Source organism: Pleuronectes platessa, chromosome 18, assembly GCF_947347685.1.
Source record: "Pleuronectes platessa chromosome 18, fPlePla1.1, whole genome shotgun sequence".
In the NCBI taxonomy this organism is placed as follows: domain Eukaryota; kingdom Metazoa; phylum Chordata; class Actinopteri; order Pleuronectiformes; family Pleuronectidae; genus Pleuronectes; species Pleuronectes platessa.
In genome coordinates this window covers 22245654-22271268 of record NC_070643.1, presented here as the reverse complement: position 1 = coordinate 22271268, position 25615 = coordinate 22245654, and the positions used below count along the sequence as shown (strand labels likewise).

The following is a 25615-nucleotide window of genomic DNA, read 5'->3' as shown; positions in this document are numbered from 1 at the left end:
GTGGTTCTGTGCGCTGAGTGGGTTCTCCTGGTTCTCCTGGTTTTCCTGGTTCTGCTGGTTCTTCCTCCTGCTTCTCCTCCTCTTCCTCCTCCTCTTCCTCCTCCAACATGCGGCCGTGCGCTCCAGCTGCCCGGGCGGGGATCTGAGCGGCTCTGCTGCAGCGTGTGTCCGCCCCGAGGTGCGTGTGAGCCGGGGGAGCTCAGCAGTGACCCCCTGAGGCTCCGCTCCTCTTCTCCTTTGTCAATCATCTTCTTTCTCTGCCCGTCGCGTCACTGATGGAGCTCACGCGCTCCGGCTGAGCCCGTCGCTGTTTCCCGTGCACACGCAGCCGAAGATGGAGACGGTGATGGAGCGGGAGTGCAGCGCGCTGGGGGGGCTCTTCCAGACCGTCCTCGGGGACATGAAGGTAACGTCCACTCGCTGGTTTATCTTCTTCTGGTTCCTGTGTCCTCGCGCTCATTGAACCTGCCTCCTGCGGGAAGACGCGGTTTGCTCATGAGCAGTGATGAAGAGGGCAGCTGCTGCATCATCACACCCTGCTGCTCCTCTTCATCACTCTGTTGCACAAAGCTGGAGGAGACGCGTCTTCACGGGTTCATCCATCACCACCATTACTGTTAGTATTATTCTTATGGATGAGAAAGAGGAGGAGGAAGAAGATGAGTCTGTCCAGGAGAAAGATGAACAACCAACTGCACACACACACACACACACACACACACACACACACACACACACACACACACACACACACACACACACACACACACACACACACACACACACACACACACACACCCACCCACACACAGTGTGCAGGGAAGGCAGTGACACAGCAGGAGGTGAGGAGCAGTTTCAGCAGAGTCATGATCTTCACCGACAGACTGTGAGACTTGCACACAAGCTTCAAGACACAACATCCAACAACTCTTCATCACAATGTGTAGAAGCAACGTGTCCTGTGAGTCAGGGTCTGTCCTCTCCTGCTCGTCCACGGTCCAAACGCAGGGAAATGTCCTCATGTCTTTTAACACGCAACTTTTAATTTGAAATAACAAACCACTAACGCGTTGCTCAATTAGTTGAGCAAACATCTTTTTTCTTCCTTCAGACAGATTTTACGATAAATTATGTTATATTATAATATGGTATGATATATTATCATCACGAGGACTTGATAGGACGCACGCAGATGTCGTTGTAGTCTGGTCTGTGGTGGCTCCTCCTCGGCCTCACGGCTCTAAAGTTAAACCAAAGTTTACAAACAGCTTTGTTCGTTAATTTGTGAAAACCGTCTGTACTCCGTGTGTCGGGACAGGAAGTCTCTGCTTGCTAGCATCCTCCGTATTCGTAGCAAGACAACGTAACATTACATGTGACAAACTACCTCAGAGCCGAAGTAGTTTACAACAGGATATTACATGTAGAATATGAGTATTTCTTCAAATGAAAGCGCTCGTACACGTTAAATAAAAATGAAAACCGTCCAAAAGGCGTCAGGTCACTAACGCCCTCGGTCTGGGGCCCCCAGGTCCATTAGCCCGGGGACCCTGAAGAACCTTGACACACTCCTGATCCAACCAAGCCTGCTGGTTTTGTGTCTTTTTTCAGGTTTTGTATTTTGTCCAAACGTCAGTAAACATCAGTGACATCATCAGCTGTTTCCATGTTCCTCTTGCTGACTGGATAACAGTGACGATGGAAAGCAGCTGATGTTTGATTGATGTTTGGACGTGAGGAGGAGGAGGAGGAGGAGGAGGAGGAGGAGGAGGAGGAGGCTCATGTGTTTGATTCTCAGGTGACAGACGCCTGCTTCCCCCCTCTGATCCGTCAGATCCATGAAGCAGCTCAATGAGACACAACATCTGGATAATGAAGGACGGACTCTCCACTCAGAAACGATCGTTTTTATGAGACGTTAAAGTCTCTCTGTGTTTGTCCACAGCGGGGGGGACATGTGGGAACCTGTCCACTTCACCACCAGGAGCTTCCCTTACTCCCACTGTGTCTCACTGGTGGGAACATTTTCCATAATGTCTCCTGCTGCCTCCAGAGAAACTCTCTGACTATGACGAGTTTCAAGACATTTTCCAGAATTCACGTTAGAAAACAAATAAATCTTCATATCTTCCATGACTCCATAAACAACACAAACAAATGAATCCACTAATTTACAAACACACATTTGTTGGCTCTTAACAGTCGTTGGTTTTGTCGTGAGGATTGTGTGTGTGTGTGTGTGTGTGTGTGTGTGTGTGTGTGTGTGTGTGTGTGTGTGTGTGTGTGTGTGTGTGTGTGTGTGTGTGTGTGTGTGTGTGTGTGTGTGTGTGTGTGTGTGTGTGTGTGTGCGCAGAAAGAAAAACATGACAATATGAAATATGTGTTGACGGAACAAACTGGAACAGAACCTGCAGATGAATCGAGGGAAAAGATGATGGATGACTGGAAATATTAATAAGTGTAAACTATCGTTAAACCCTCTTGTTTCTATTGTATGTGTGCGTGCCTGCGTTTGTGTGTGTGTGTGTGTGTGTGTGTGTGTGTGTGTGTGTGTGTGTGTGTGTGTGTGTGTGTGTGTGTGTGTGTGTGTGTGTGTGTGTGTGTGTGTCGTTAGGCCATTGAGTGTGTTAGCTGAATGCTAATCACCATTTATCTTGGACTGAGCCGTTGTCCTAATCACCTCTGAGCTAAAATAATCCTGCCCTCGTTGTGTGTGTGTGTGTGTGTGTGGCTGTGTGGCTGTGTTTGTGTGTGTGTGTGTGTGTGTGTGTGTGTGGCTGTGTGTGTGTGGCTGTGTCAACTGGTTTATCTCTATCGATATCACCATGGAAACCTCACGGTCAGAGTTGTTGCATTGGTTCCGGTCCGACGGCCAAATGGGTCATTGTGTTGTTGTTTGTGTAGATCAGCTGACGTGTGTTGTTTCCTGTTGTGACGTCAGCTGGTGGTGTGATGGTTCTGTGATGTCACATCAACTCAGACCTGAAGGTGTGTTCAGTTAAAGAAGGCGGAGTTTTAGCAATTATTCATGTTTTTGTTGTTGATTTGTTGATTTGATGATAAACAAACAGGCGTCGTGATTGACAGCTGAGATCGACTCAGGTTACTGGACACACTCCAAATCACGTTATTTAAGTGTGTGTGTGTCTGGGATGAAGCTTAACAACTTCAGTGTTGGGTTTGTGTCAGCACAGTGTGACCTTTGTGTTGAGTTCTGACACTGAAAGAGGGTTTGAGGTTCGGAGCTGTTTGTGTTGTTGTCTCATGAGTCAGGTTTGTGTTGTTGTCTCATGTGTCAGATTTGTGTTGTTGTCTCATGAGTCAGGTTTGTGTTGTTGTCTCATGTGTCAGGTTTGTGTTGTCTCATGTGTCAGGTTTGTGTTGTTGTCTCATGTGTCAGATTTGTGTTGTTGTCTCATGAGTCAGGTTTGTGTTGTTGTCTCATGAGTCAGGTTTGTGTTGTTATCTCATGTGTCAGATTTGTGTTGTTGTCTCATGAGTCAGGTTTGTGTTGTTGTCTCGTGAGTCAGGTTTGTGTTGTTGTCTGGTGTGTCAGGTTTGTGTTGTTGTCTCATGTGTCAGATTTGTGTTGTTGTCTCATGAGTCAGGTTTTGTGTTGTTGTCACGTGAGTCAGGTTTGTGTTGTTGTCTGGTGTGTCAGGTTTGTGTTGTTGTCTCATGAATCAGGTTTGTGTTGTCGTCTCTTGAGTCGAACGGAGGATCCTGTGTGACTGATGGATGCAGTCGCCCTGCCCCATGTGTGTGTCTGTGTGTGGCTGCACATGTGACCCCCCCCCCCCCCCTCTGTCTGAAGCCTCTGCAGCAGCAGCAGCAGCGTTGCCGTAGCAACGGTAGCCAGGCGATGACAGAGCCACGGAGCCGACGCCCACAAAGAGCCCGTCAGGGGGCGGAGACGTCACATGATCCTGGCTCCGCCCACATTTAGCTCGAGGGACGAGGGACGACAATTTAGATTTAACTTTTCACATTTCAGAGGCAAATACATTACATCTCAATCCTATTGATATAAAATATAAACAACAGTAAATTAATAACTCTGTGACTTTAAAGTACAATTAATATTAATTAATAGAACCATATTAATATGAACATATTCTGCTCATATTCAGGTTGATAATGGTAATCAGTGTTATGACTGCAAAATGTTTTCACGTGTGTGTGTGTGTGTGTGTGTTTCTGTGTGTGTCTGTGTGTGTGTGTGTGTGTTGGCTCGCTGCAGCGTCTGTTCCTCAGGATTTGTGTTTTTTGGCCGAGCAGCCGAACACGAGCAAACTTTTTATGGAGAGGAATTTATTGTGTGTGTGTTTTTTGTGTCTGAACGCACACAGTGTGTATTCAGTGTGAATCAAAGTTGAATAAAGTGTCGAGTGTGAGTCTGTTGGAGGAAATATCGATGGAGGCGATCGGTCACGTTTCTGATCCACGTTGATGAGTCGCTGCAACTTGAGATTCAATTGTTGTAAATTGTGTCTTTTAATATTTGTCTTCTTCTCATCTCTTGTCTCTCAGGGAAGTTACCCTGTGTGGGACGACTTCATCAGCAAGGCCAGCAAACTGCAGTCCCAGCTCAGGTAACACACATACACACAAACACAAACACAAACACACAAACTGCTTCTGCTTTCGTTATGTGTGAAAAACAAACTCTGGACCCAATTCTCATCACCACCTCTGGAGATCATGTCTGTAAACGTTAAATGGTTAAACTCCAACATAAAAGTTTTAACAGACACACAAAGACACACACACAGACACACACACACACACACACACACAAACACACACACACACACACACACACACACAACTCCACAGCTCCATGGACCTGCGGAGGCTGGCAGAGATGAATGACTTTATCAGTGAGACAGATCTGCAGCAGCCTCCAGAGTCTCAGGCCCAGAGGTCAGCAGAGGTCAACACTGATCTCAAACATTAGATTCATAAATATCTGTCTGTGGTGCTTCCTGTCTCCAGGTCGACCGTCGTGGCGGTAGCCGCCTTCCTGGACGCCTTCCAGAAAGTGGCCGACCTGGCGACAAACAGCCGAGGTAGGACGCTGCTGGTTTGTGTGTCTGTGTGTGTTTTGTTGGGTTCTTTGTCCAGATGAATATTGTGTTGTGAAGTCCGACCTGGTTGAAGAGACTGAACCGGTTCACTGTCACAGCTCCAGGACGTCTCAGGGCTTTCTCTCTTTGCACTTTCTCTATTGATTATGTACTTTTCCATTATTGAGCTTCAGTTAATCCTGGTGTGTGTGTGTGTGTGTGTGTGTGTGTGTGTGTGTGTGTGTGTGTGTGTGTGTGTGTGTGTGTGTGTGTGTGTGTGTGTGTGTGTGTGTGTGTGTGTGTGTGTGTGTGTGTGTGTGTGTGTGTGTGACTAAGAATGCAGGAAACAATCCATCACTGCCACGTTGATTCTAGGGTTGTAGGTCACAGCAGCTCTATAATTGACTGTGTGTGTGTGTGTGTGTGTGTCTCTGTGTGTGGTGGTTACACACCTGGAACATGTGTAGAATGACAGGTGTCTGTCAGGTTTGTTTCCAGGAGAAACCAAACTAAAAAACATTATATTTGTATGTTTTCTGGTTTTAATTTCACATTCATAAAAAATCTACATTTATGGGTTTCAACATATATGGCTCATAGCGCCACCTAGAGTTTAAAACTGCTTTGGAACTAATATATATAAACATCTATATATATGAAAACATGAAGACTCTTCTTCACACTAACTGAACACAGGAAGTGAGACAGAAGCAGAGTTTGAGAACATGGGAAATGTTTATGGTGCAGATTGGATGAAAAAAACACGATGGAGGAATATGTAGCTGGGAAAGGAGAGGGGGGGGGGGGAGGATGGAGGGCAGATGGTGATGGAGGGGGGGGGGGGTTGTGGGGGGGAGGTTACCGTTGGCTGTCATGTCCAGTCGACTGCTCCTGGTGGTCATAGCAACAAGATGGAAATCACTGCAGGAAGATTCAGTCTGAGCAAGGAGATGGATGATGGATGGATGAATAGATGGATGGATGATAGATGGATGAATAGATGGATGAATAGATGGATGAATAGATGGATGATGGATGGATGAATAGATGGATGAATAGATGGATGATGGATGGATGAATGAATAGATGGATGAATAGATGGATGAATGGATGGATGATGGATGAATGGATGAATAGATGGAGGGATGAATAGTTGGATGGATGGATGAATAGATGGATGAATGGATGGATGATGGATGAATGGATGAATAGATGGATGAATGAATAGTTGGATGGATGGATGAATAGATGGATGAATGGATGGATGATGGATGGATGAATGAATAGATGGATGAATAGTTGGATGAATGGATGAATAGATGGATGAATGAATAGTTGGATGGATGGATGAATAGTTGGATGGATGGATGAATAGATGGATGAATAGATGGATGGATGATGGATGGATGGATGAATGAATAGTTGGATGGATGGATGAATAGATGGATGAATAGATGGATGATGGATGGATGAATGAATAGATGGATGAATAGTTGGATGAATGGATGAATAGATGGATGAATGAATAGTTGGATGGATGGATGAATAGTTGGATGGATGGATGAATAGATGGATGAATAGATGGATGGATGATGGATGGATGGATGAATGAATAGTTGGATGGATGGATGAATAGATGGATGAATGGATGGATGATGGATGGATGGATCTCCTGGTTGGTGGAGAAGTGGAACCAGTCGGATTGTGGAGACTTTCATCAGATCGTATCCAACACAGTGTGGAGATAAAACAACAGGATCCTCCTCTCTCTACCTGTTAGTGTGTGTGTGTGTCTGTGTGTGTCTGTGTGTGTCTGTGTGTGTGTGTGTGTGTGTGTGTGTGTCTGTGTGTGTGTCTGTGTGTGTGCGCGAGCACTGGGCCGTGGTTGCCGTAGCAACCTGCTGCCGGATGGCAGGGGGGGGGGGTTCCCTCTTAAAGGGCCGGCGAGGGCCAACCTACTGACGGGGCCTCGTCAATACGTCCACATCTGGTAACAGGAAGCCGAGGCAGAGGAGGAAAGTAGAGAGAAGGATGAAGAGGGGATGAGAAGGAGAAAAGAAAAGAGAGAGAGAGGAGGTGTGATGGAGGAGAGGAAAAGAGGATAGTGTGAGAGGAAGAGGGAGAGATGGAACTCTCTCACTCATGTGGACAGATCCACGTTCCTCCTGGACGAGTGAAGCAGCTTCTTGATTCTTCACTTGTTCTCAGAGCTTCTGTTTCCAGCTGCAGGAAACATCTGGCTGTGAAAGCTCCGGTGGCCAGATGTTGTGTGAGGAGTTAAAACACGTGTTTGTGTTGAGCTGCAGCATCTGGACCTGATAGAAAAACTCCCACTCGGCAAATTAAAACCGTTTTCAAACAGTAAAATCATTTAGTGTTAAAATGTCTGAATGAAACGTTTCATTACAACGATCTGAGAGTTGATCCACTGCAGAAACTGACTTCACTCATCCTGTTGAACTTCCTTCAGACTTCAGGCAAGTGTGTGGGACCATCAGCTGGTGTGTGGACATGTCTCTCAAAGGTCAAAGGTCACCTGCACTTTACAGTTTTTGACCCTTACTCAATAATGAGTCGATGAAGAGATGCTAACAGTGTCTCCAGCAGCCAGTGGGAAAACATCTTCCCTGTCACTTAATATCATGTTTGGAATAATATTGACGTTTTAGTGACGTTCAGAAAACAACGTGAACTTTAAAGAAATAGTCAAAATAGATGTTTACCTGTGTGATTGTGCACAGAATGTGAGGAGAAGGTTTGTGACTGTAGTGAAGTGAATCCCTGTGGAGGCTGCTGCAGAGTGTGTGTGTCTGTGTGTGTGTGTGCGTCCGGTGTGTGTGTGTGTGTGTGTTCAGTCACAGATGGCCTCCGTTGGCAGCTCCTCATTTAATGATATCATCTCAGGCGCAGGGTTGTGATGTCATATCTGCAGTGTCCACACGCCAGCGTTCTTTATGCTTTTCATCGAGTTGCATCGTCCAGACACTAAAACAACACACTCAGCCTTCTGAGCAGGGGACTGTTGCATCTTGGGTAATGTAGGCACCAGGTTGTGTTGGCGTTTAAGAAGAGAGTGTGGGATTAGAAGAGAGGAAAACTCTGCTGCATCACTTTAGATAAACTGCTCAATTCTAATAATGTAACATAATGTACAACCATGGACTTTATTGAGGGCAGTGGATGAAAAAGGAAACTTAGAAGCAGCTTCTGGTTTCCAGCCGTGGAAATAAAGAATCTGACCTCAAGTGTTTATTTGCCAGAACGCAGCAGGCGTACAATTTAGTATTTTAGTATTTAATATTAGCTTATTTCTGACTGTAATATAACTTCATTACCGTTTGAGACTCAAAAGAAAATCACATATTCCAGATGAGATGTTTCCTCCCATCACACAAGGACCCGGCAGCCTGTGGTTTTACTGGTGGGAAACTGGAAGTGAGGACAAATGAAACAACAGGCGGTTGTTGGTTCTCGCTGGAAAAAAAACACAACCGGACTGGAGGTGGACGTCATTACCCACAAGCCCCCGGGACACGACATCACATTCTGCTAACCAGGTTTCATCTGGTCACATGATCCGCTGCATGTGAGAGCTGCAGTCATTATGGTATGGCATCACCACGGCAACAGCAGCAGCTGCCTGGTTTGACGTCACGCAGATTGTGAACACACACACACAGACACACACACACACACACACACCCACTTGCTGTTTTCAGAGTGTAGTGAACGAGCGGGGGAGTGAACCTGATGTCAGCCCGAGGGTGCGTTTGAATTATTAACCAGGGACGCCCAGCAGGTGAGACTGTGTGTGTTCTTCTCATCTCCTGCACAAACCCCTCCTCATTAGTGATTAGGCTCCACCCGGGTGAGGAGGAGGGAGCGCTCCCTCTGCAGGTCTGGACTGGAGCGTGTGCAGACGGGAGGAGACGCAGACGTGCTCCTCGCTCGTTACACCAGGTTCATCGTGACTCGATCATTCAGAGAAAGAGGAAACACCAGAGAGGTGCAGAGGAGAGGCGGGGGGGGGGGGGGGGGGGGGGGGGGGGTCGCTCAGTGCTCCAGGTCACCAGCAGGGGGCCGGTGGCGTTTGTAAAGGTTGAGCGGTTGTTTAATAATTCACGTTTCAGCTTCAGAGACAAACTGAGATTGACTTTGTTTCATCATCACAAACTGAATCTGTTGTTTCTTCACAAGTCGTTCTACAGAGGAACCGACTGTTTGAGTGGTTCTAGGTTTATTTCATGTCTGACTCACAGTGAACTGCTGAGGCTGATTGTGTGGTGTCACCAAACCAGCAGCCAATCAGAGCTCTTATCAACGTGCTGTGGCAACAAACAGCTGGCACAGGTCGTCTCTGCCACCACGCCCCCCCGACAGGAAGCTGCTCAGGAGGGAGGTCATGTGACGGCGGTGAATTCACAGGTGGTTTACACGCTGGCAGAGAAGAGTGAGTGTGTGTGTGTGTGTGTGTGTGTGTGTGTGTGTGTGTGTGTGTGTGTGTGTGTGTGTGTGTGTGTGTGTGTGTGTGTGTGTGTGTGTGTGTGTGTGTGTGTGTGTGTGTGTGTCCAGGGAACAATGGGAGGATCAAAGTGTGTCTGGTGTAACAGACAACAACCAATCAGCAAAGACAGAGACCTGCCCGAACAAGCTACACACACACACACACACACACACACCTACACTTACACCTGAGTACCCTGGCAAAATCAGGACCTCCCACACAGTCTGTTACGGACAACACACACACACACACACACAGCTGTCATTACAATAACTTTTCATGTTTTATTATGTTCGTCTAACAACTATAATCAAAGTATAATTAGCAAAGATGATTTTATACGTAACTTTATACATGAACATCTAATAGGTCATGTTAAAGGAGCTGACATTAGTGTTGGTACGTAACAAAGTACAGTAACTGAAGTACTTAGTGTACTTTCATGTATTTGTACTTTACTTTGGATTTATTAAGAATCTCACACGGTGGGAAAGTGAAGTTCTGTTCTCTGTTCATTTCAGTGAATGAAACTGTAAACAGACGCTGCTGCAGCATCGAGTGACTGAAGCTTTTAGTGATGAGATACAGGGCCAACACACAGACACACACACACACAGACACACACAGACACACACACACACACACGCCTCCAGAATACAGATTAGTGGTGGAATAAGAGTCTGGTTTCTCTCAGGAGCTCTGCCAGCGTCTCAGGTCAAACGAATCAAACGCTCACTTTACTTTGTTTTAGTCTCAGTTCAAAGTGTGTGTGTTTGTGTGTGTGTGTGTGTATACGTGTGTGTGATTGTGTGTGTTGGCTTCAGATCAAACCATTGGCTTTGTTTTAAATGATTGGAATAAAAAGCCTCTGATATCATCGGGATCTTGTTTCTACATTCCTGTTCCTCTGTAGATCGAAGCATGTTTCCTCACGCTTCTTTGTGTGTGTGTGTGTGTGTTTGTGTGTCTGCTTTGTGTGTGTGTGTGTGTGTGTGTGTGTCTGCTTTGTGTGTGTGTGGTCAGCCTTCACCCAGTGTGAGGGAGTCAGAGTGTGAAATGCCCAGTGGCTCCTGGGAGCTGTGAGAAGAAGTGACCGTTGCTCCTGATCCAGACGAGCTCGATGAATCTGCCGCCCTGAGATTTTAAAACAATATTTCATTCACTAACTGTTAACAGAACAAAATATCAAATTATTGTGAGGGAGGAGTTTGTTTTATTGTCAAACATCCAGGTTCCTTCAATGTGTTATTTTCATTGAGCCGAGGTCGGAGCAGCTGACTGGACGGCAGCTGTCTCACTGCTGATGATTGACAGTTATCTCTGCCCATGCCCCCCCCCCCCCTCATGGAGCTCATCAGAGACAAAGTTTGTAAGATTCACTGAATCTGTTCGTCCAAGAAGATCGATGAGAGCGTTGAAGGCAAAGTGATCCAGAACCGAGGGATCAGTCCAAGTCCTGGAGGCTGTCGGAGAGGAGAGATGTTCCCAGGAATATCTACGTATTTAAAGAATCTGAAGAATCACACACACACACACACACGCACACACACACACACACACACACACACACACACACACACACATACACACACACACTCCTCCAGAGGCATCCTCAGACTGCAGCCTGCTCACTCAGGCATCTCAGGACTTCTCCCCTCCCTGGTTCAGTTTGGTATTCCAGGACTTTACGACCCCATCGTCCTGCAAGAGCTGCTCGGAATTCAGTTTACTCCTGAAACGGGACCCCCCCCCACACACACACACACACAAACACACACACACACACACACACACAGTCACACACACACACACACAGTCACACACTGTAACCTAGTTAGACGTGAATGCCAACAGGTTTTGAAATGTTTTCTCTTTTTTAAATTTAGAATCCTCCAGAAATGCACGAGGCTGAACAGCGTGTGATTTAGATCGAATCAGGATTGATTAGAGTTTATATAAAGTTCATATTATATCAGATCATTATGGGATGTTTTGCTTCTGCTACATCTTCATATTTTACGTTATCACATGAGCAACTTGCTCTGTTGCAGCTTTTGTTTTGAAACACAGTTTTAATAAACTTCTCTTTAAATAGTCGTAGTTCCCTGAAGGTCACGTTGTTGCTCATCGTGAACTTTCCGACTCGTCGCTCATTAGACGCACGTTGGGATTTCCTCTCTCGGCATTAGAGAGATTGACAGCAGGGACACGCTGACTCCTGTTGTTGACACATGAGGCGAATGGAAGTGGTGAAGTGACCTTGGCTAGAGAGAGAGAGAGAAAGAGAGAGAGACTGATGCAACCACCAGGCAGAACCACACATCTTTATTTAACATCACCTGATTGGCTCAGCTCCACCCGCCTGTCACACACGCTCCAATGGGACGATCCGCTTTGACTCTAAAACTCCCAAAACACCACGATGTGTTTTTTAAAGAACAAAGTGAAATGTAAAGATAAAATAAAGACTTCCTCCTTCTATCCAGAAATGAAGCCAAAATATCTCACAGACCAAACGCTGCCACCTTGTGGTGACGTCATCTGGAGTCTGTGTGGTCGTGGAGAGGGGCGGAGACTTCAGGGTCCCACGAGACACAGGCCCGACCAATCACAAGTCTCAGCTGCGTCCGTATCAGAGACATTTCAGATTCAGATCAACGCGTCGTTATCTTTATTTACTGAAATGTCCTCAATCATCACCTTGTCGTCTCAAACTCTGTTGGATTGAGAAGATGAGGCCTGAGCTGCTCTGGTCACTAACAGCGCCCCCTACAGGGACGGAGGTGTGGCTGCATCGTGTCACAGACTTATTTTGCTAAGGACGTGAAGAACAAAACTGAGGATGAAATAAAACTGTGAAGCTCTTACAGATTTCAACATGTTTTATTTCATCTTCTTCTCTTTCTTTAACTCTGGGTTTTCATCCTCTTCATCCTCCTCTTCTTCCTCTCCCCTCATGCACCAGTTCTCAAAAATAGCTTCCCAGTCATAACCTCCCTGCAGCAACCAGACAAGAAATATAGCCTCATGCAACAGGACGGTGATTTACTGCTGCACCACTGAGGGTGTGTGTGTGTGTGTGTGTGCGTGCGTGCGTGTGTTTGTGTGTGTGTGCGTGTGTTACTGTGTGTGTGTGTCTCAGCTGCTCTGGTTCCTCAGCCCAGTTCCACCAGTCATCATGTGGAGCGTCTCCTCCGGTGGGAATGTGACGGCCGAGTTCACGTCCCAGTCGGTCGGTGGGAGACGGCTTTAAATTCCAGTCTTAGATTCCAGGTCACCAGCTCCCCCCCCCCCCACGCCGGCGTCCTCCGGTCACAGAGGCGAGAGCAGCGACCCCCCCCCCCCCCCACGTACATGAATCTGATTCATCAACATCATTGAGGAGAATGAAGGGATTTGTGTTTCCAGACAGAATCAAACGTGTTTTCAGATTTAAATTGTTTGCAAGTCAAACTTCATAAAACAAACCTTCGTCTTTTTAAAGGATTAATCGATGTTCTGACAGTTTGTCTCAGACGTCAACTCATTCTTTTATTCTTCTCGTCCTCACATTATTTGGATCTTTGATAATCGCTCGTCTCCGGCACGTTGACGCGTCTCGTGTGCAGCGGCTGAGCCTCGAGGCCTCGATCACAGCCAACCGGCTGCAGGTCAGACAGAGACGCCCAGAGAAGTGGGTCACACACACACACACACACACAGACACACACACACACACACACACACACACACACACACAGGCCCAGTGTGAGTCCACAGCTGGGTCAATCAGCTGAATTGACCAGGAACTAATCGACTGTCGGTGACCTGCAGGAACTCAACTCGTCTGCTAACAACAGGAAACTCCAGCAAACTGTGTCACTGAATATGTGTGAATGAGGAAAAAGATCTTTTCTGTGTAGAAAGTTTTCTCATCAGTAAACACAGATACAGATGTTATTAAAGTGTTTTAAACACTTTAATAGCATCAAGATGCATTGACCATGTTTTGTGACTGACAAAAATCAAGATCAGAATCACACACGATTTCACCCGATCACATATTCAGTGATAAAGGAGAAAGCTAATGTGTTGAAGGATTCACACAGAACTCGGTGGAGGGATCAGACCGGACAGGAGACGCCTCGTGGATCCTAGAGGGACATTTTAAAATCTGACATATTTAGAGGAGTTATATTTGTGTGTGATTGTGAGCAGCTTGAGTGACGCTCTATCTGATCATTAGGTTAATATATGTCCTGGTCACTGGTCCTTCTCTAAGGAGGCTGAAGAAAAGAAAGGATGAAGGAGGAGGACTATGGAGACGTTGGGTGTGACGGAGGAAGAGGAAGAGGAGGAGGAGAAGGAGGGAGAGGAGGAAGGAAAGTGAACATGTAGAGAGGAGAAGAGGGAAGAGCAGAGGAGAGAAAGAGGTGTCAGTGGTGCAATGCAGTGCTCTCTACCCCACCCCACACACACTGACACACACTGACACACACTCACACACTGACACACACACACACACACACACACACACACACACACACACTCTCCTCTATACTTGTGAGGACGCTACACAGACACAGGACAGTGAGAAAGTTCAACTTAAAGAGAAGATGTGAGAGAATGTTAAAGATCAAATCAAATAAAACATGTGAGAGATTCTGTTCTTTAAGTTTTTCTTTCATTTCAAGTTGAAGGATTTTAATTTGGTTTGAAGTTAATATCATTGGTCCTCACATGTGTAGGAAGATGAGCGTTAGCGTGAGCGTGTGCATGAGCTTGAGTGTTAGCGTTAGTGTGAGCGTGAATGTTAGCGTGTTTGTGAGTGTTAGCGTGTGCATGATCGTGTGCGTTAGTGTGAGCGTGAATGTTAGCGTGTATGTGAGCGTTAGCATGTGCATGATCGTGTGTGTGAGTGTGAGCGTGTATGTGAGTGTTAGCGTGTGCGTGAGTGTTAGCGTGTGCGTGAGTGTTAGCGTGTGCGCGGGCTGGAGGTTGTTGTTGGAGCTCCAGGCTGACAGGCTGAGCTCTGGTGACCTCTTCCCCAGGAGGGAGGGTTCTGTCTCGGGGAGAGAGAGGACGACCATCTGGCCCCTTGGCGAGCCGTCCTGCCTCCGGCTGTCTGCACCCTGCCCGAGTGTCCTTGAGCAAGACAAACAGGGTGAATCCCTAATCATGACCTCTGACCTCAGTCACTGATGAGAAGACAAGAAAAAAGTCTCCTCCTCTTCTCGTTGCTTGTTTTAATGTGACTGGTCGTGCTGATCTTCTGGACGATGTCACTTCCTGTTGTGAGGTTCATAAAGTCTTGAGTTGTTGTTGGAACTCGACAGATATTTGTCATATTGCTGTATGTGATGTTTCTGTCACATGTCTTCTTATCGTGTTAAACATGAAATGTCACTTCTCAACTGTCTGCTGCTTCCAACACTTTTATCAATATATTGTGTGTGTTTGTCTCTGTGTGTGTGTGTGTGTGTGTGTGTGTGTGTGTGTTCAGGCGGGACGAGGGACATCGGTTCAGCTCTCACCAGGATGTGCATGAGGCACCGAAGCATCGAGGCCAAGCTCCGCCAGTTCTCCATGTGAGTAGATGTGTGTGTGTGTGTGTGTGTGTTTGTTTGTGTGTGTGTGTGCGTGTGATGAACAGGTGTAGAATCTCCATGGCAACCTGCTCCTCCTCTTCCTGCTCCAACTCTTCATCTTCCATCTCTCTCTCTCTCTCTCTCTCTCTCTCTCTCTCTCTCTCTCTCTCTCTCTCTCTCTCTCTTCAGTGTGTGTGAGTGCAGGACTAAAAAAAACAATTTCCTGATTAATTTCCGTATTTTATAACTAATTATTACTCTTATTATCATTATTATTATTGTTTGTCTGTTTATTTCCCTTCATCATGAGCCCCTCGTCATCCTCTTCTTCATCCTCTCTCCTCCCTCCTCCCTCCTCTTCTTCATCTTCCTCCCTCCATTAGCTCTCTCAGGACGGAGGGAGGGAGTCGAACAGAGTGAAAAGAGAGGATGAGACATCCAGCTGAGTTTCAGAACAGCTGGAGGATGCAAACACACATATTAACATATAAGTGTGTGCGTGTGTGTGTGTGTGTCTGTGTCTGTGTGTGTGTGCTCTTGTGTGTGTGTGTGTGTGTGTGTGTTTCCAGGGTGTTTCTGGACTGTCTGATCAACCCACTCCAGGAGCAGATGGAGGAGTGGAAGAAAGTCGCCAACACTCTGGACAAAGACCACGCCAAAGGTACACACACACACACACAGACACACACAGACACACACACAACCTCTAACTAGTTCCTCCCTGATGATCCTGAGTGCTTTCTCTGTGTCGTTTAAATGTGTGTATCAGTTTCTCTTTGTCCTTCACACACGTCTGGGTGTGTTTCCTCTGCAGAGTATAAGAAGGCTCGTCAGGAGATCAAGAAGAAGTCGTCCGACACTCTGAAGCTGCAGAAGAAAGCAAAGAAAGGTCTGTGATGTGTGGCTGCTCGGGAGGAGACTCCACGATGAGTCAGTTCTGATGAAACCATCAGTGTTCGGGGGGGGGGGGGGGGGGGGGGGTTATTTAAAAGCTCTGATCTTATGAGGATCCATTTTAAAACGTCATCTTTCTTTCTCCTCCTGTTCTGCTGGTTCCCATCATGCTCTGCTCCACACAGCTGATGTGTTTGGTAAGTTTACACCCTCACATCACCTGCCACAGAAACGTCCAATCAGGAAGCAGAACATTAGATGGTCATTGTGTGTGTGTGTGTGTGTGTGTCCAGGCCGTGGCGACCTGCAGCCTCAGCTGGACAGCGCCATGCAGGACGTCAGTGATAAGTATCTTCTGCTGGAGGAGACGGAGAAGCAGGCGGTGAGGAAGGCTCTGGTGGAGGAGAGGACTCGCTTCTGCTGCTTCGTCACCATGCTGAGGCCGGTTGTGGTCAGTGACAGAGACACCGAGACAATGAAAGACACAAAGACATGTCCTCACTGATTCCTCCCTGAGGCTGAAGCTCCATGTGTTTGCTCCATAGTCTCATCTGATCTGTTAGTTCTGCTTCCACGTTGTGATGTAGGGACTAGAGACTTGACGTGGGCGGAGTCTCCACACACTGATGAGGAGTTACTGTGTGTTTGTGTGTCAGGAGGAGGAGATGTCCATGTTGGGGGAGATCACTCACCTGCAGTCGCTGACCGACGACCTGAAGGCTCTGACCATGGACCCTCACAAGCTGCCGGCCTCCAGCGAGCAGGTACCGCCCTCTGATTGGTTCATAAGAAACACACGATTATAAATGTCACAAAACAGCAATAAGTTGTCGTTATAATTCACCACAGCACAAACAGATGTGTTATTATTCCTCTGAAACGTGTTGAGAAGCTAGAACCAGCAAATGTTCTGGTTTGTTTGTCTTTAAAATGATGAATTGATTCTCAGGGTTGATGTTTTCAAGGACACTTTCACTTTCTGATCAAATATCCAAACCCTCATTTCCCAGAGTTCATAGCAGGTCATAGGTCACAGGCAGGAGAGTGGAAGCTTCACCTTCAGACTGAAGGAACCTGATTCTATTTCACTAGTGTTCTGATTGGTTCTCTCAGGTGATCGCGGACCTGAAGGCCTCCGACTGCACCTGGTCATACCAAACTCCGCCCTCATCGCCGAGCACCACAGTCTCCAGGAAGTCCAGCATGTGCAGGTAGGTGACTGGTTATCATCCGTCCTGTATCATACTGCCACCTGGTGGTGCTTTTTTTTTTTTTCCATAATTTAATTCTGTTTTCAGGGGGAAAAAACTGATCAACTATTATCTATTTTTACAAAATTTTATTTTATTTGAGATTATTGTCTAAAGAGTAAAAAATTAAGAAAATGTTTTAATCGATTAGTTCTTTTGTGCTTTAAAGAGAAAAAGCCGTGTTTCCTGAAAAAGAGAAAAGTGAAAATGATAATTTTCCCTCTGAAGTGAATGTAATAAACTCACATCTGTACGGAAGCAGGCAGTTAACGCCCCCCCCCCCCCCCCCCCCCTCTGTCCCACAGCAGCCTGAACAGCGTGAACAGCAGCGACTCCCGCTCCAGCGGCTCACACTGTCACTCCCCCACCTCCCACTTCCGTTACCGCGCCTCCTCCTCCTCCTCCTCCTCGGTGCTCCCCCAGCAGCCACCGGCCCGCCTCTCCTCCGTCTCCTCCCACGACTCTGGCTTCATCTCCCAGGATGCCTTCCAGTCCAAGTCGCCTTCGCCGATGCCTCCGGAAGCCTCACAGGTACGGGACACGTGGGTTCGATGCCGTGGAGGAAGACCAACTTCAAAGTGACGAAGATTATCTGTTAATTACCTGTTGACTCCAAATAAACAGGTTCATTAGACACAATTAGCAAAAAACTGACAATAACTTAATCATTAGGTCATTTTTAGCTTCTGAATCTTTGCTACTTTTACATTTTGATAAACATAAAGCCATGTGTAGTCAGGTGGGTCCTTCAATCATCTGCTATTGGCTTTAAAGAGACTGTCCTGTGATTGGTCATTGGAATCTAAAGATGGCGGCGAAGGTCAAAGGTCACAGTGACCTCATAAAACATGTTTTGACCTCTCGAACATGACGAGTCTGTCTTTAGAGAGTTTCTTCATATTTGACCAGCTGTCACTTGGACTCAGAGATGAACTGATTAGATTTCAGAGGTCAAAGGTCACAGGGAAGTGATTCTGGTTATTTTCACACATCAGAGACTTTATCTCTTTATGTTTCTCTTCACTTCATCTGCTGAAGCTGCTTCATCTAACACGTGGGCTGTGACAGCTGCTGCTTCTCTCCGTGTCTGTGACTCATGCTTCTCTTCTCAGATTCTCACTTCACGTTGTTCTGACTAATCTGTCGCTCTTCCTCTGCTTCTTCTGTTCCTCTGCTGTCGTGGCTTTTCTCTGTGCATCCTGCAAACTGCTGACTGTGTGTGTCTGTGTGTGTGTGTGTGTGTGTGTGTGTGTGTGTGTGTGGTTGTGTGTGTGTGTGCATGGTTCTGCTGCAGTCATGCGTCTCTCCTATACGCTGTCAGTCTGTCAATGAGGAGCTTTCCTCTTCCTCATCTTCCTCACCCTCGCACCATGACCCTCGCTCTGCAACACAACAGGTGAACGTCTTCATGTGAACACACGCACACACACACACACACACAGACACACACAGGCAGGATTCTTTCGATCCCTTCTAGTGCAGAATGTTTCAATCTGTGCAGCAGGTTTTCATCGTCCACAGTCACAACCATCCTTTTGAATATTTTTGATTCTTTTCTCATCCACTCATGTTCAGTTGTCGAATGGTTTTGAGCACCACACTGCCCTCTGTCTGCACGGAGTGGTACCTCCGGCCCAGGACACCCACCTCCACCCTCCATACTTCACCTCCTTCACCACCACCACCACCTCTCCCATCTCCTCGCCCTCCTATTCGTCCGTTTCTCCCACGTGGTCGTGGTCTCGTTCAGGCTCCGGCCAATCAGGAGAGTTCTCGCCACTCAGCCCCCCGGGGCTGGAACCGGTCCCGTCAGTTCGAGTCCCGTCCTGGAAGGTTTGATCCTCGTTGTCCCTCATGTCGTCCTCCTCCTTCCTTCAGTTCATCCCTCTGTCGTCTCCTGATGTAGTTTTATTACTTCTTGTCTTCTTCTGAATTTAGTTTCTTTGCTCAGTTTGAAAGTGAACGTGGATAAATTGAGTTTGGTTTTCATCTCATGTCGACTTCCGTCAGCTTCATCAAAACATTTCACATGAAGTTTCTCCCTCAACTCACTTTTTACTGTTAAATCACCAACAACTAAATGTGAGATTCAAATCCTATTTTGAATAAACATTCACTGTTAATTACAATTGTAAGAATCCTATTTCAGAATTCAAAGTGCAATGACATCTTAATAAGTTAATACAGATCTATGTCAGGATGCTATTTATAAGTTGTAGTGTCGGTCATTGTTGTGTAAGTTGTTTAAACAAATGATCAATCAAAAACAATCAATAAACTGATCAGTATCAGAGCCAACAAGCCTGTTTATTAGTGTTTCTAATAAAATCTAGATTAAAATGACCAAATCTCCATCAAACATCAGAAAACCGTCTGAAGACGTGACGCTTTGGTTTACCTCCATGTCTCTGTCTTCTGTGCAGGACTGGGCCAAACCAGGTCCCTACGACCAGCCCATGGTCAACACCCTGAGGAGGAGCAAGGACAGGAGAGAGACTACAGATCCCAGCAGCCACCAGGGCGCGGATGTCACTACACCAGGGGAGGAGCCACACAGGGTTAAAGGAAGCCACTCCCTCACATCGCCCAAGGTCAGACGGCGTTTAATAGAAATCTGACCTTGTGTTTGGTTCATTTCAGTTCCCACTGACCGAATGAGAGCCAATCACGTCTGAGATAACCTGTGTGTGTGTGTGTTGATGTGTGTGTGTGTGTGTGTGTTGCAGGAGGACAGGGAGGTCCATGAGGAGCTGGCCCGGGTTCTGGCCCGTGGTCTCCACCTGGACATCCACGGCTCCAGTAGAGACTCGCTGCAGGGCTCCAGCGGCTACAGCAGCCAGACCCACACACCATGCTGCTCAGAGGACACCATCCCCTCACAAGGTATACACACACACACACACACACACACACACACACACACACACACACACACACACACAGAAACACTCACACACACACACACACACAGACACACACAGAAACACACACACACACACACACACACCGTGCTGCTCAGAGGACACCATCCCCTCACAAGGTACACACACACGCACACACACACACACACACACACACACACACACACACACACACACAGAAACACTCACACACACACACACACACAGACACACACAGAAACACACACACACACACACACACACCGTGCTGCTCAGAGGACACCATCCCCTCACAAGGTACACACACACACACACAAACACACACCGTGCTGCTCAGAGGACACCATCCCCTCACAAGGTACACACACACACACACACACAGAAACACTCACACACACACACACACAGAAACACTCACACACACACACAGAAACACTCACACACACAGACAGACACACACACTCACACACAGAAACACTCACACACACAGACAGACACACACACTCACACACACTCACACACAGAAACACTCACACACACAGACACACACACATAACGAGGGTAGGATTATTTTAGCTCAGAGGTGATTAGGTCATCTTCTGAAACTTATAATAAATAATGCATCATAAATCCTTTTATTCAAAAACTGGGAGAGTCGTAGATGATAAATCACTTTGTATGTTAAAGTCTACGAGGGGGCGTGTCTGTCAGATTGACCTTGTGTTCTGTTCCCTTCAGTGTCGGACTGTGACTACTACACGGTGGGACTGGATCAGGACGGCGAGCAGCCGGCGTCTGACTTCGATAAATCCTCGACCATCCCCAGGAACAGTGACATCAGTCAGTCGTACCGCCGCCTGTTCCAGTCCAAGCGTCCCGCCTCCACCGCCGGCCTGCCCCCCAACCCCGCCGCCGTCATCACCCCCGGAGTCGCCACCATCCGACGGACGCCGTCCTCCAAGCCGAACCTGCGTCGACCCTCCGGGGGCCTCAACCTGGGCCCCATCCCCATCAAGCCCCCCATGATCCCCGTCAAGACCCCCACAGTGCCTGATCACCCCGGTTTCCCCAGCAGGGCGATGTCAGAGGACGGCAACACGCCGCGGACCCCCCTCAGCCCGGCCACCACACCTCTGTCCCCGGGCAGCAACGGGCCCTTTTTTCCAAAGACCCGGCCCTGTGACACCCCGCACCTGTTAAAGGAGTCCGATCCTCCGACCCCCCCTCCGCAGCCCGGGGGGCGGGTGTCAGAGTGGGAGCGCCGGCCCCTCCCGGAGCTCCTGGAGGAGTCGGAGTACGGTGAGGTGGAGGACTTTCTGGTGGCCATACGGCGAGGAGTCAAACTCAAGAAGACGACGACCAACGACCGATCAGCGCCGATGATTTACTGAGAGGAGACGGTTTGATGGACGTCCCTGACGCAGCTTCAGTTATTAAACTGTTTAAGGGACACAAGAAAAATGAAAGAATAAGAAGTTTCCCCCGAGACGCTGGTCGAGGATCAGTGTAATAACCTGATGTCATTTTGGTTTTTGATTTAAAGGTTCAAAATGCACCTTCCCCGTTTGGCCATGTTATTAATTTAACAGATTAGTGGATCAGAGTTTACATCCATACGCTCATAATGTAAAGTATCAGACTTCTTCAGGCTGAGAATTCTGTTGCTGGAGAAACAAACTGAAAACCTTTAGCTTCTTAAAGTGTGAGGAGTTTCCCACTGGGACCACTGATCTGAGATCATCTCCTCAGGCAACTTGAGAAGGTGTGAACGTGGTGAACGAGTCTTTCTTCTTGTAGCAGAAGAAACTGAAACTAAACTAAACTTCACTGCGCGTGTTAACGGGAAGAAGTAGAGGAAAAACTCTCAAAGAGATGATGGAGTTATTTTCAAAAGATCAAAAGTGATTTGTATATACATATTTATGATTTGACGTGTTTGTATGTTTTTTTTGTCATATGCTCCCTTTACACCTAATAGTCTCCTCCCATTTCCCCTTTAAAGGTGCCAAAAGCCTTCGTGCTGAATTTAACATAAATATTCTCTATTTAATTGAAACGATGCTGGATTAGTTTTCCTGTAAAAACATAGATATGGTGTTTGAACGAGAATAAAAACAGCCTGATAGAAATCACTGAGCTCCTCCTGAGCTGAGGGAGGACTTGTATATGTAGTGTTAGCAGAGTGGAGAGGGGCATGGAACCATTTTAATAGCACATAAGGTTTTGTTGTTGCAGCCATTAACACATAAAGTAGATTGACCTGCATGTTCTTAAACTCGCCCCAGTTCAAACCATCAGTGTGGCTCTTAAATCACATGTATCAGTCAGTTAGGTTTATAAAGTTCATGATGCTGAGGCCCACAGAAGGAATGTTACTTATTTGTTCATTATTTGGCTTTTTGAAATTAATTTTCTGTGAAGCAACAAATCGGGAGAGAACTCGACCAGCAACAACTCCTATTTGTGAGTTAGTCATTGTGTAGTCGGGCCGCACACCTCTGTCTTCATCGTTAGTTAACATGCTGCACACCCACCACCAGGGCAGCAGCTGTACAGAGTGTGTTGTGTACACTTCAGAGTCCATGGTTGTGTTACTACAGGTTCCTCGTTACTACCTAGACGTAGTATTTGGAGTAATGTGGATTAGTGTAGGGTCTGTGGTAGTGAGGCCTCGGTTCTGTATTTACCTGGCACAGATGTACACAGTGATGGACTAGTTGAAGTATTCTTGTAAAGCTTCAGTATTGGGACAGTTTACTACAGGTGCAGTATTTTCATCCTGTCACGTTCATATTAAATATTCGCTCCCTGATTCTGCTATAGCTTTGAATAGAATCTCCAAATCTACGTAAAGGTTTTAAAGAAACTTCATTTTGACTTTGTTTTTGTAGAATAATTGTAATTTATGTTTCTCATTCCTATGGTCTCACGTGGAGGCCAATTAAAAATACACAAAACAATGAAGAGATACTTAAATTGAAGTGTATTTCAATTCAGACACTTAAACTCAAATTCTGATCTAATAGCATCTTATTTTTCATCTTTATTCCTCTAAAGTTCAGGTACTTTATACACCCTAATGCACTCACACAGTATATTTGCACATTAATTATATTTTTAACCTAATATCGTTATGTGTAGCTTTAACCACACAGTGAAATTCCCTTGTTGAGTTTTATACATTGGCAAGCTAACATATCTGACCTAGCTAAACTAGCTAAAGCAGAGCTAGCCAGCTAACTAGCCACCATGCTAACTACTGTAGCTCAATTCCTGCTGATACATGAAAGTTCTTTCACTCTGTTAGTTCACTGTCCCTGTGAATGTAACATGGAGGCTAACGAGGCTAACACTATTAGCTGTGGACAAACGGTTACAACAGAACACCAGTAGGCTCTGCTGTGTATTAATATCAATGTGTCACCGCAACAAATATATAATAACCCTATGTTAGCTCGTAGGCTAATTACTAAATGTCAAATACCCCGTTGAATTAAAACCGAACTTGTGTTAGCGAGTGATTAACAAGCTGAAATATGCTAAACCCCCTTGTTGCTACTTAGATACTCGTCACCACAAGTCAAATGATTAATATAGTTATTCAATTGAATATTATAATTCATTTCATTTGTTGTTTACCAGGTTCTGATCTCCAAACTGTACTATTGAGCAAATGAAACCTAATGTATTTAATATGCATGTTATTTTTTAGTTAAAGATTTAATATAGACAGCTTTTTTCTACTGAAACGTTTCTTTGTCCACCTCCGCTGGTCTAATGGACCAGGAAGCATTTTAGATACCGTCCACCGCCTGCTCCCTGTCCCTCCAGGGGTCCTCGATGTTTCATATTCCGTGTGACGGCAGTTTGACGCCCTGTATGACGACTGAAGTCGGTTTCATATTCGCTCTGTGGATTCTCCAGGTTAACGAATAGAATCGTGAAGCTGATGCGGTGAAACGTGCGTGAAGCTGAATGTTCGGGCCTGAGAGGAACTGTGTGTGTCAGTGATCTGAACGATGCCGACACACACTGACCGGTCGCACAGTGATGATAACATCACATTTAATTATCTTTTATATTATTATTAAAATCCCTTTTGATCTAAAATCCCTCGTCCAGTCGTCGGTGTGTGTCGAGGTCGTTCAGGCTCTGAGCTGTAAGTATCAGCTGTCTGTGTGTTTCTGACCTTTAATGTTTGACCTTTCATTTGAGACAAGTTGCCAAAAGTTTGACAGTATATTCAAAATGATGCGCTGGGTTTGATTTTAATTTTTGTTAATATTTTCTACATAATGTTCTTGATTCAGGAGTTGTTTTCACTGATGGATGTTTCCTGTTGGAGTCAATCTGTCACCTGATGCAGCCACATTTAAAAAGTCTTTATTCACTTTGTGCCATAGCAGGAATTATCTAATTTTGGAATGAAGGTAGAACTGATGCAGGACTGTCACTTCCTCAGAGCCTTGAGATTTCAGTTTGTCAGGAGTTTTATGAAATGTCTTTGGGAATGAATATTAAAAATATAAACACAACATATTATCTTCTTTACTTCTGAGCAAGTAGAGGAGTCAGAGAACAAACATGTTGAGTAGGAAAATCTGAAACCAGAGAAACTTGGATGAGTTTCATTGATGAAATATTGCTTATTATATATATTATATTACTAAACTACCCCTTCCAATTCTTATAGTATCATTAAAAAGATCATATTAATTTGGAAGAAAACTAAATGTATATCCTGTTCAAATATAATCCACTACTCCAAGATTAAAAATATATTAAATGATTTTGAATCCTGATTTATTTGGTCTCATTTAAAACTGAAGAATTAATTAAATAAAAACATTTGAAATTTAAATACATTTTAGCTCAAACTGATTAATATTATTTTTGTCCCTAAATGTAAAATATTTTATCTGACATCTCAAGACAGTAAAATGTTCAGATTACAAATCATAATCTAAGATGACAGCTGTTCGTCCGATCCACTTAATCCATGAACATTACATTTCTCAGCATTTAGGAGGGAAACATTAATTATTGAATATCAGGCGTCAGACTTGATCTGTGGCGTTAGAAGTGATGCAACCTGTTGTTATTAACATTATTTTTCTAATGACTGTTTCACCTCTTGTGTGTTATGTTTCATGTTCATTTCCTGAAAACTATCTGTCTCCTGTTTTCTATGTATACCAGCTTTTTTGGGCTAAATAATAAAATCGTAGCAAACGATGTGCATCTCATGACGAAGACTTTGCTCTTTCTTACCAACACACCACGGATTCATATTCAGATCAAATCATAAGTGTGCAGTTAAATTTAAACAGGGGTATGACGACAGATTTAGTTTGACTGACTTTAGAGGACGATCAGTAACCGATGACCTTTCAACTCTGATTTCATTGTCCTTAAAAACACAAGAACCTGTGTA

The 25615-nt window shown here is 45.8% G+C and overlaps 1 protein-coding gene across 2 annotated transcripts; it reads left to right on the top strand.

Annotated features, from left to right (window-relative positions):
• Positions 1 to 334: 334 nt before the first annotated feature.
• On the top strand, positions 335 to 25427 carry LOC128461496 (protein MTSS 1). Of its 2 annotated transcripts, none has more exons than XM_053446438.1 (13): positions 335 to 406; positions 4531 to 4592; positions 4996 to 5069; positions 15053 to 15137; positions 15707 to 15798; positions 15952 to 16026; positions 16325 to 16482; positions 16688 to 16795; positions 17145 to 17242; positions 17590 to 17812; positions 19705 to 19872; positions 20008 to 20164; positions 20920 to 25427. In XM_053446438.1, exons 1-13 carry the CDS (start codon positions 335 to 337, stop codon positions 21570 to 21572), a joined length of 2025 nt encoding a protein of 674 aa, XP_053302413.1. In that variant the 3' UTR covers positions 21573 to 25427. The 2 variants fall into 2 exon arrangements, with proteins under 2 accessions (XP_053302413.1, XP_053302412.1); XM_053446437.1 differs by having other exon boundaries at positions 17587 to 17812.
• Positions 25428 to 25615: the final 188 nt, after the last annotated feature.

Coding starts and splice junctions, on each gene's coding strand:
- LOC128461496 (XM_053446437.1), top strand. CDS start 335: ATGGAGACGGTGATGGAGCGGGAGTGCAGCGCGCTGGGGGGGCTCTTC. Junction 16,027..16,324: donor GCAGAAGAAAGCAAAGAAAG/GTCTGTGATGTG, acceptor GTGTGTGTCCAG/GCCGTGGCGACCTGCAGCCT. Junction 17,243..17,586: donor AGGAAGTCCAGCATGTGCAG/GTAGGTGACTGG, acceptor TCTGTCCCACAG/CAGCCTGAACAGCGTGAACA.